Here is a 12,201-nt window from a genome sequence, read left to right as displayed (position 1 = left end):
CATTGGCTGCCTGTATTTTAACGTATTCAATATAAAATACTTTTCCTTACATATAAGGCTATTAACCAAACTGTATCCATATATCTCTTCACTTATATCAAAATATATCCAAACTTGATCTCTCCGCTCTGCACAAGATCAGCGTCTCTCATCCACATTACTTGCTCCCATTCACGATTGCAGGACTTCCTCCGGACTGCACCTACTCTGTGGAATGTCCTCATGTACAATAAAACTCTCCTCTAGTATTCAAACCTTCATGCGTTCCCTGAAAACGCACCTCTTCAGACACGCTTATATTCCGTAACTGCCCACATAACCTTCAGAAATATTCATATCTAATTACATTCATCCATCCAGTCCACACATCCTATCATACAGTATTTTCTTTTTCTTCAATTTGACATCCTCCTGACCTCTGGTTAACATTACTGTGTGGCTATAGCAAACGCCCCACCAAGAAACTCTGCAATCTGGCTGGCTCATTATGCAATAGATAGGCATTGATACACAAGGATAGGTGCTATTTCCCTATAGATTGTAAGCTTTTGAGCAGGGCCATCTTACCTCCATGTCTGTCTGTCATTACCCAATATTGTGCTATAGCGGTTGTACCAATATTTTTTGGAATATGCTGTGCTATATAAGAAACGGTTAATAAATAAATAAAAAATATAGCAGCCGATATGAGGGAACAATATATGAACAGTCAGCATCTCTGACCGTTCAGACACCTGCAGCTGTCGATTTCGATAGCTGCAGGTGGCGATGCCCTATCTCCACAGCTGTCCCTGGCTGTGGTAAGGGCCGCCTCCGGACTGAGCAGGGGATCTGGCGTGAGTATCGAGATCCCGCGCATGTGCAGTGGAGCCGGCTGGGCAGGGAGACACAGAACATCAGCACTGAGCTGGTGCGCTCTGTACTCAGAGGGGCATCATCGGAGGGGTGGAGTTTTCACTTCCCCGCTTCAGCAGACAAGATGTTCATACATCTTGTCGATGTCCTTTCTTCCTGCTTCGCCGTGCTAATGAGGCAAAGCAAGAAGTGCCGCTACAATACAATTACCCCTAGGTTCCCAAACTTGGTTTTCAAAGCACCCTAACTGCCCAGGCTTTAAGGATAACCATGCTTGGGCACAGGTGACTTAATTAGTAATTCATTCAATTTGATTTAGCCATCTGCGCTCAGCCATGGATATCCTTAAAACCAGGACTGTTCGGGTGCCTTGAGGACAGAGTTTGGAAACCACTACACTAAAAGCTTGTCTGTATGGCTGGGTCCAGTTTTGCCTCGTCTTGGACACATACTTTACAGACTGACAGCATCATTGCCATTTGGAAGGACTACTTCAGTGTACACTACTCTGGGCTTTTTCTGGGCTTATTTTACACAGCAAGTCTTTTGTAAGTTAATACAATATATGTCTATTCGTTTTCTATCCTATCAATGCATCACATGGGACATCAGAATTTACCCTCAAAACCTGTACCCAGTTTATGCCTCAAGTGACTAGCATATTACACAATTATGAAGGTTCAAGCTTTTTACCTACTAAATAAACAGACATTGCTTCTTGTTTGTACTTTTGGATGTGTATTCTACATGGTATCTGTTGTTTCTACCTAACAGCAACAGCTACTGTCTTCTGTTGGATACAAATAAGCAGTATGGAGCGGCATAATGCCAACATAAAGTATTTCTATACTTGCACCAATACATCTGCTGACATCAGTCTGCTACTGGATTAACCTCTTCATTAGCAAAGAACTGGATTTGGACATCTACTCATGTATTTAGTACTAGGTAAATTGTATGTACATTTTGGATGAATACATTTCAAATTTGGTTTTTAATGTATAGATTCATCTGTTTGTTCATTATCCAACATTTATTCTGTATAATTTTTTTCTTTTCTTGTTAGAGGGATTTGGCACTATAATCTGAAACCAAAAGCAAAGTATCAGTTATATTAAACTAATTTTATTCTATTAACCTTCCTACCCAATGCCTTGTTTCTTATGTTATTGTGTTATGCCTCAATATACAGATTTTGGAGTAACACAGTGGTGACAGATTCTCTGTTTTGTCAGACAATGAGCTCCATACACTGTCAATGTACAGGGGCGTCATTCAAGTAGGATTACTACTTTACCAGCTGATCCAAGCAGACCAGTTTGTGGAGTAAGTTCTGGAGCACAGAAACAGGCTTTTGGATCAAGAAGAATAAACAATCCTCTCTCTATGTTATTTACTTGGCAAGTAGCTCTATTAATGCTCAGAAATGAATACAGATCCTGTTTTAAAGTATACAAGACACGAATACTGTACTTCTAGGTGAATGTGTAACCAATGGTAAGGGTGCCATTTCAGTTGCTGCCACAAGCAGGTAGGTAGATATCTGCCAATGAGAGGGAAAACTTTTGTTGAATCAATCAATTGTGGGGGAGATTTGTCAAACCTTCTAAAGAGGACAAGTGGATAACATCTCTATAGCAACCAGATTGTACTTATCCATTTATAGAATCTACTATATAGACCAGGCTTTCCCAACCCTGGTCCTCAACGCACACTAACAGTCCATGTGGTTTTGAGCATGTGACTTAATTAGTACCTCAGTTATTTTGATTTAACCATCTGTGCTAAAGCCGGGATATCACTTAAACCTGCACTGTTATTGTGCCCTGAGAACAGAGGTTGGGAATGCCTGAGAAAGAGGATGGGTAAAAGCTGACTTCGCCACTCTGTAAGGTTTGATGCGTCTCCTCTGTAGTAACCAGTGAGGGACTGATGAAGAGAATGCCTTATGTGGATTTTCGATCTGACCCAATAACCATTTAATTGTGGACTACAAACCTTCAAATTCTACTTTGATACACAGCTGCACTGAAAGGGGGGACATAAAATGTGTATACATGAATGCTCAAATGTACATATTTCAGCTCTACAATTTACCTTTTGGCAGTGTAGTTTCCCCTAAATCACCACTCGGAGACCAGGATAACAAAATAATTTATATTTTGAGCATACATATAGAAGAAAATAATAGCATTGCTTAAAACATATTAAAACCCCCCACTTAAGATAAAGGGGGGAAAAAAAACGTTTGAAAACAAAAATGGACATTCATACTTTTATACAATCAATATATGCCTAGCCTTATCTGCAGTATATGAATATGTATGATCTCAGATAATCTTCCACAGAATTCAATGTCCTTAAACATTTCCTACAACTAAGTAGAAACAGAACATCAGAGTAAAACAAAACCGTGACCTAAAAACCGTATTGGGCAAATTGATTTACCCTGTAAACAAGGTATTTGGTTATTGCCTAGCTGGTTTGCTGGAAAAGCACAACTTACATATAATGAAAACTGAAACAAGCAATGTAACAGGTAATCTACAATATAAACACAGTAAAATGACAGATTTTCGTAAGCACCCCGTAAAATGTAACTTTTATTTCATCTTTGACCTTACATGAGGATAGGATAAAATAAATACAAAAAGTAAATCCCAAAATGAATAAGAAGGTAAATTGACCTGTGCATATTTTACAGTATCCATTATTAAATGGGCGTGTGGATAATATGTCCATATTCTTCTAGGACATGGATACTGCAGGAACCACAACAATCAGTTATGGTAAACTGCTGCAATATCAAGGAATGTAATCGCTATACAGTATAACGTAAATGTATGTTCGCTATCTGCAGAATTTTATTTCTCACATTTCAGAAGCCATGCAATCACGAATATTGGAATGAATTATAGAATGCATCTGCTATATAAATGGGCTCCTTAAACTATCCTAACAAATCTGAAATAGTATACCAATATAGACCTAGTCCATGCAAATGGAGGTAGTGTAGTAAATATATGCCAATACGTAACCTTGAAACAATGTATTAAATATTCTATTTGAGTCAATTTGGTACAGCAGATCATCAGAACATTATTGCAAGCCTGCCGCAGTGTACCAGCTAATGTAATGTGTCTTATTGCAGGTTGCGGCCGACTAATTATAGGATGTAATTTAACGAATTACTTGATTGTGTAAACATAATACAGGGTTTTTATGTTGGACAGTAAACAGGAGATGTCAACCTACAGTATATTTTTGGAACTGGATATAGATGTAGTAATATAGCCTTAGATATGCATGTAAGCTGATGGTCCGTAACAAACCAAAATCAAAGAAAACTGGTGTAGAGATCTGTGAAATTAAGGCACTGTCATCATAGTAACCAGGAGACTATTTTGTAACGTTAATTGGTTGCTATGGATTACAGCACCCTTTTTGTGGCATTGCCTGTGCACCAGCTTTATACTGTACATAGCCACCACTGCATGTGATGGTAAAGCTTGTGCACCAGCACATTATGTAAAATAGACCTTTCTGCTGATGGACGACCTTTGTCATGTGACTTGATGCCGAAACTAAATGATTTATGAAATAATTATCAAGACTGTGGATTCAAGGAGAGCGGAACAGTTCTGGTATTGGAGGTTGCCAGTTATGGATTAGACTTTTGAAACCAATAAAAGCAAAATTTTGATCTTTTCATATTTACAGTCTCATTAGTTTGCTGCATAAGGGGTGTCTAATGGGCCCTGCACACATACCGATCCGCCGCCGAGCTGCCCAATGGCGGATACGGCCGACCCGGTGACAGGGAGAGGGCGGGCCTACACACAGAACGATATGAAGGAGTTCTCGTTCATTTATGAACGAGAACGTTCATATCGTTCTGTTTTATCTGCAAGTGTGTAGGGCCCATTAGTCTTATGCCTGGTCTGGAAACTTAAATTCATCTATTTTGTCAGTATGTACATAGATATATAGTAAAAAAATATTTAAATATCTCTGATATAGATACAATGTTGCTTAAAACCAATTCCCTAATAATGAAATAGCAGAACTATTCGGCAACACAGATTTAGTTTTGCTTCCATACAGGATTCTTGCTGTGGAAGAAGTTTCTCCACTTTCACCTTAATGTTTTTGCATCTCAACTTGTGGGGCCAGGTCTGTCTGTAGCTTTAGGGATGGTGCTTGATGGTCTGCTGCTCTCTGAAACAAAACAAAAAAGAAATTACACAAAATACAGGTATACAAGTGACACGAAGGTGATAGATAATTATGACCCAAATTTATCAAGCCTTGAAGAGTGATAAATAGCACAGTGATAAAGTACCAGGCAATCACCTCCTAATTGTCATTTTTCAAACACAGCCTGTAACAGGTCAGTTACAGTAGGAGGTGATTGGCTGGTACTTTATCACCGTGCAATTTATCTCTCTCCAAGGCTTGATAAATCTAGGCCTATGTACGCAAGTGTGACAATGTATTTTTTTAATAAAATGCAAAATACAGTTGACTTGCGATGCAGCGATCCTTTTGATCCCCCAAAGGCTCCAACCTGTCCACATTGCCCCCCATTTATTCCCCACAGTTTGGGGAATAAAAAACAATACCATAAATGACCGTCTCACATTATAAATCGATCACCAGGCAGATATTAAATGGTTATTCTTTCATTCAGAACACTGTAAAACAAACACCCTTGCCGTAAGCTATGGTGTGTGTTTTTTTACATCGTTGACATGGCTTAAAATCCCATCATTACAGACATTACTGATCCTTATGGGAAACACATTGCAGTACACGGTGAAAACATACAATATCCAAAGAAAAAGCACGTTCGGCCTTCTGATTGTAAAAATCTTGCAGAAAATTCCTTATCTTCAAACTACTCCATGGCAGCCTTTACAATGTGTTAGCTGTGATTCCACAGCGTTAGCAAATGTAACGGACAGCTACACAATTTTCCATCTTGACCAGGGAACTACCACTGCAGTTGGAGAAACGGACTGAAGGTCCATACAGACGGAGAGATTCTGTCTATGAGAGATTATGACTGAGCGTTTTCCCTTGAACTGACAGTAGGAGATTCTGACTAACTTTACCAGCAATTTTGACTAGGTGTGCAAGCGATATTGGCTAACTCATTTAAGCAAGGGGATTGCTTTCTCTTCTCCAGCGACCTAGCCAAAATTGACTTGCCTGCACAGTCTATTTTTAGCAGCGATAGTGACCTGGAGAGGACGCGCATCGCTATCGCTGGCTGTGTACACACAGAGCGATATGCACTAACTTTCTGAGTGATTTTGACTATGTGTGTATAGACCTTTACCTTTATACAATGATGAATCTGTACTTAATGTACTGGACAAAGCAGTAACTTGAAACTAACTTATACTGAAAAAGTTACAATGTACTATATGGAATGTATCATTACTGCTAGACAGTGAGAGGACTGTGATTGATTCACAATTCAGCCAGGTGCCTGCACAAAAAGTTATCACTTATGACGTTCTAGTTGTTTTTTTTTTGTTACTGTTTGGTCTGACTTTGCCAACACCAGTATGACATCCAGACATTGGGCCTAATTCAGACCTGAACACAGCAGCAAATGTGTTCGCTAATGGGCAAAACCATGTGCACCTGTCTGTTTAATTATACCATCTGTTCACAAGTAGGGATATCCCTAAAACCTGGTCTGTTGGAGTGTCTGGTGGACAGAGTTCGGCAACCACTGCATTAGACTGCCTCCCCAAAGTGTCCACATATTTAGGATTACTAATTAGATATAGGATTGATGTGCAGGGAATACCCAATTTTTGCCACTGCTTTCTTCAAACACGGGATGTTTAGTCAGACATGGTGGTTACCATTTCATTCAGCCACAAAGCTTACATGTGTATTTTAAAAGAACACTATCCAAATGCAATTTTCTAGGTGCTTCTTCAAATTCACCAAAAATATCAGTAGAGGAATTTTCGCAGCACCTCAAGACTCCCATCTGAATGGGAACATCTATCTTCCACATCTGTACCTGTTCAAGCTCTTGGTCTTTACCGCCTGTTTAGCATTATGGGCAAGATGTAGCAATCCAACAAATGTGAAAATAGGATTTTAATTACCTACCGGTAAATCCTTTTCTCGTAGTCCATAAGGGATATTGGGGAGACTTAGTACGATGGGGTATAGACGGGATCCAAAGGAGCCAATGCACTTTAAATTTCTTCACTGGGTGTGCTGGCTCCTCCCCTCTATGCCCCCTCCCACAGGCAGTTATAGGTAAAATAGGGATTTTTGTTTACTTACCGTAAAATCTCTTTCTCTGATTCCATCTGGGGGACGCTGCGCCATTACTTGTGGGTTAGAGGTGTGTGGTTGTGGAGTTTGGCACAGAACTATTAAAACCTGACTCCTCCCCCCTCTAACCCCTCCCATCTCCTTCCTGCCTAGCCAGCACCTCAGTTAACGTTTAGCCAAGCCAAAGGAGATAGACCGAAAACAATTAACTGGTTAAACCAGACAACATATGGGAGGGATCGCAGCGTCCCCCAGATGGAATCAGAGAAAGAGATTTTACGGTAAGTAAACAAAAATCCCTATTTCTCTTTCATCCATCTGGGGGACGCTGCGCCATTACTTGTGGGATTTCCCAAAGCAAGCAAATGAGAGGAGGGAGACATAGACGGCATAGCCGTCCGCCAAATTTGACGCCCAACAGGGGCAGTCTCCAAACCGAAAGTGTGAGAACGGTAAAACCTTTTTAAAACGTATGCACAGACGACCAGGTCGCCGCCCTACACGACTGCTCAATAGACGCAGCCCCGCGAACATCTCAAGAAGCTCCAATAGCTGGAGTCGAAGGAGCTTGAATCGAGTCAGGAACTGAAACATTAGAAGACTCTGTGATGGTCGTAGTTACCCAACGAGTCACTGTGTACTTGGAATCCGGCCAATCTCATTTGGACGCAGCCATTAAAAACCAACAATGCATTCGTACGACGGATAGAATTCGTACGAGATAAATAAATCCGTAAGGCCCTAAGCACATCTAAGAGAGCCAATGGGAATCCTCCCCGGAAGGAGGAGGAGTAAACGCTGGAAGGACAATGTCCTAATTTAGATGAAACGCTGACACAACCTTCGGAGGAAGGAAGGTTTTGTTCGCAGAACCACCCGATCATCATGAAAATCCAACAAGGGTGGTCTGCAAGAAAGAGCTGCCAATTTAGATGCTCATCTTTTGGAGGAAATTGTCAATCGGAAGACATTGAACGTTATATACCGCAATTGTACAGATTCCAAAGGTTGAAATGGAGGTTTCTAAAAAAAACCGTAAGGACTAAGTTAAAGTCCCAGGGAGGAACAAAAAAAGGTGACTGAATCCGAAGAACTCCCTGAAGGAACGTCTGAACTTCTGGAGTGATAGCCAGTCTCCTATGAAGAAGAGTCGACCAAGTAGAAACTTGACCCCATTAGTGAAGAAGTCTGAGATCCTCATTGAGATCCTCCTGAATGCAGGATAACAGACGAGGAAACTCTAAACACATCCGGTGTTAAACCACGCTTTTCACACCAAGCAATGTAAATTCCAGAAGCCACCGGTTATCTTTACTCAACAGGACGAGAAAAAACCTTTTTCCCCTTAAAATATTGGATTCAAGAACCAAGCCGTCAAAGTCAGCCGACCAAACCTGTGTGGTGACATGGTCCTTGAATCATAAGATCTAGAGCAGAGAGGGTCGGGATGGTTCCTCGACGACCCTATTGTGCAGAAGAGTGTACCACTGTCATCGTGGCCAATCTGGGTCCACCAGAATGATTGGAAGACCTTCTCTCTGAACGCGTTGAAGCCGACGTGGAATCGGTGGAAATGGTGGAAACACATATCCCAGTTGAAAGTGCCACAGCGCCGTCAGTTCATTGATTAGAATTGCTTAAGGGTCCTGAGTACGCGACCCTTAGAGAGGAGGTTTATTGTTGAGACAAGACGCCGTTAGATCTACATCGGGCATCCCCCACCGGGCTACTAGAGTCAGAAACACCTCCTGGTGAAGCCCCCTCTCTCCCTTATGCACCGTGTGACGGCTTAAGAAAACCGCTTCCCAGGTCTCGACTCCTGGAATGTGAATCACGGGTATAATCTGAACCCAATGTTTTGCCTAAGTGAGAATCTGAGCGACTGCCTTCCTGGCGGTCCAGTTTTGAGTTCCTTTATTTAAGTAACTGCCGTGGCGTCGTCGGGTTGAACCCGTACTGGATTACCCTTTACCATGGTTTGAATCCGAAGGATGCCTACCGGACTGCCCTCAACTCCAAGATGTTGATCTGTAACTTAGACTCGACTGTTTCAGAACGTCTGAAAGTAAGGAGTCTGAAACACCGCCCCTCAACCTCTGAGGCTTGCGTCTGTGGTGACCATCCCTCAAGAGCAAATCGTGAACGGTACCCTTTTTGGTCAAATTGGGCTGTGAAGCCACCAGCGAAGCGACCGACGAGTCTTTACAGACAAGCGGATTAGCTGTAATTCGAGATGAGGTCCTGTCCGTGAGGAAGAAACGCTTTCTGGTTGGTAGCGTCGAATAAGAATCCCAGAAATATCATTTTCTGGGAAGGAAGTAAAGATGACTGTGGAAAAGTTATTATCCATCTGAATGACTATAGAGTCTCTATCGTGAGACGCAAGTTCTGGTGAAGGATTCACTCTGACAGTCCTGATGAAAAGATCATCTAAAAACGGAGTAATGCTGACACCCTGTGAATACCTGAGGAGCCGTGGATAGACCAAAGGGAAGAGAAACTGAAAATGGCAAGGACCGACTGCGTATCTCAGACAAGATTGACGACCTGTCCAAATAGGAACATGCAGGTAGACGTCCTCTACGTCCACTGAAGCCAAATATTCCCCTGGTTTTATGTAGCGATAATCGAATGGATGGATTCCATTCTGAACTTTTGGGTTGAGAGATATGGATTCAAACCCTTTTGGCCGAAACGGTTTGTCCACAAGAAAAAGACCTGAGTAAAATCCCGACCTCTCTACTGAGAGGGAACTAGAAGAATCACTCCATTTAGTAAGAGAGTGGCTGTTGCATAAAGAAGAGCTCAACGTCTGGAGGGAGCGTTTTTGGAGAGGAGTGACGAACACACGATATGGGATTGGTTCCTCGAGATGTAACATATAATCTCTGGATATGACCTCCGTCACCCACAGATCTGGTTTTGACAGGAGCCACACTTCCTTGAACTGCCGTAACCGAGCCCGAATCGTCATTGATCCCTCCAGAGATCGTTAACCGTCATGCAGTAGGTATGTCGGCAGGTTTACTGGCTGGTCTAAGAGCCGCCTGTGTTCCTCTACCTCTGAATGCCTCTCTTCGTGGGAACCTGGAGAAAGAACGAAAGGGATGGAAACTACCTCTGTCCTGTGTACGAAAGGACCGAAACCTCGTGGTCTTCGGTCTCTGAGGAGCAAATGGAAGAAAAGGGCTCTTGCCCCCTGTAGTCTCTTCTGTAATTCCGACCCAAAAAGAACTCACCTTCAAAGGGTATCGCCGTCAAGCTCTGTTCCGAGTCAGAAACGGCATTCCCAAACCCGAAATCAAAGAGACCGTCTTGCTGTCATGGTCAAGGCAGAAATACAGGATTGTAGCGCAGTAGACTCTAACAAGGTCTCATTTTTCTAATTGAATGACTTCCGATGGATCGTGGGACTGCATTCAAGATACAACCTGTGCCAGCCAGTCATCCGCGGCCATGAAGACCCAAGTGCTAGCTAGAATTGGGAGTAGAAAATTCCTGATAAAGATAACATAGATTTAATCATTGTTTCAATCTTCCTATCTGTAGGATCTTTCAACTAAAACGTACAAACCTCACAGTTTGGGCCATGGTGGGAATTGAACCCACGACCTCAGCGCCCTAAGGCAGCAATGCCAAGCATCACACCAGCAGCACTGCCCATGTACAAAAAGAATAACCGTAGCTTTTGTTAAATGTGAATAGGAGCGTCTACCTTTTGGGTCTGTTTCTCAACATCTTGTATCCCCCTTATATAAATTAAAATTTATTTTGGGGCTGGGACAGGAGAATCCGACTTAAGTCAGGGCTCTTTCAAATATCCGCAAAGTGTGAATAAGGGGGAAAGACAGTAACTTGTCTTTTTTTTTTTTTTTTTTTTTTGTGTTTTGAAAAAGGCAGAGGAAGAACCCGCCACCTCCGAACTCTGAATATTAAGAGTTTGACGGATGGCTTATATCAGAATCTAACACCTGAGCTAGTAGAAAAACTCCTCATCCTATTATCCCACTCTGGGTCTACTTCCCCATCCTCCAGTGGGAATGTTTCCAACTACTCCTCCGGAAAAGTTATAGCGGGCAACGGCTGCGGCCGTTTTGTAGCAGAAGAACTGCCGGCAGAGTTAACAAATTTGTTTAGAGACTGAGCCCATATTTCGAGCCCATAGAGCTTCCACTGTAGCCATAGAGGCATAGACTGATCCGCGGAACTTTCCTGCTGGTCCGCCACAGATGCCCCAGAGCATGAAACACAGAGTACCTGCGTCCGGGCTTCCCTTTGCTAGCTATGATCCCCATAGTGAGCAGGAAAAAATAAACCACCGAGGCGGTCTTACCCTTTGTAGATTTCATAAGTAATTAATTCATTTATTCTCTTTTCCAATACTTTGACATATTGTTGTATATTGTAATATACTATGAATCATACTGTGTTCAATGCATATTATATATTGCAAAAATTACCTCCCCTAAAAGTATAGCATGACACAATGTAAATCTACAGTGAATTTATACTGTGTCCCAAAATATACTTGCTGTTAGGTGATCAGCCTTTGTTGTGAGCGCTGCACAGTGTCCCCCGTACTGCCTCTGGAGAAGATGGCGGCCGGAGCCCTGCATACCTGGACGAGAGTGCGCGCGTGGTAGTGGAGGGCGGGAGTCCGTCCCTTCTTGAACAATGAAGCGCCTGTCAGCTTCAGTAGGCGCGCTGCAGCCGAAAGTCTGCGGCTCTCGCGTGCCGCCACCCCAAGTTGTTCTGTTCAGGTAGCGAGCACAGCGTCCCCCTGTCACTGTAGATGGTATCATGACGTGCGCGCGGGCAGAACAGAGCGGGAAGCCGTCCCTGCTCTCCTCTCGCGACCAACCGGAAGTTCGGGCCGCCGCGCGTTGCTAAGTATAGCGACTGTTGCGGCGGCTTCTCCGGGATCCCCGTCCCGTCCCCACAGCCCTTCAGACAGTACTGCGGCTGTATGGGTACAGGTCTCCGGCACAGCTCCCGCTGGCGGGCTTGCGCCGGGGGTGGGGGGGGGGGGGGGGGGGGGAT

The 12,201-nt window shown here is 42.9% G+C and overlaps 1 protein-coding gene across 1 annotated transcript in view; it reads right to left on the bottom strand.

Moving 5' to 3' along the window:
* Positions 1 to 2,998: 2,998 nt before the first annotated feature.
* Positions 2,999 to 12,201, bottom strand: part of PPIP5K2 (diphosphoinositol pentakisphosphate kinase 2) — a 243,396-nt gene continuing 234,193 nt past the window's right edge. Inside the window, exon 31 of the mRNA XM_063964081.1 lies at positions 2,999 to 5,073. Within this exon, the coding sequence (XP_063820151.1) occupies positions 5,012 to 5,073 (62 nt within the window). The 3' untranslated portion in view covers positions 2,999 to 5,011. The remainder of the gene's footprint in view (positions 5,074 to 12,201) is intronic.

Source organism: Pseudophryne corroboree, chromosome 1, assembly GCF_028390025.1.
Source record: "Pseudophryne corroboree isolate aPseCor3 chromosome 1, aPseCor3.hap2, whole genome shotgun sequence".
NCBI lineage: Eukaryota > Metazoa > Chordata > Amphibia > Anura > Myobatrachidae > Pseudophryne > Pseudophryne corroboree.
Note: the sequence above shows the minus strand (reverse complement) of the source record. Positions and strands in the feature narration are given on the sequence as shown.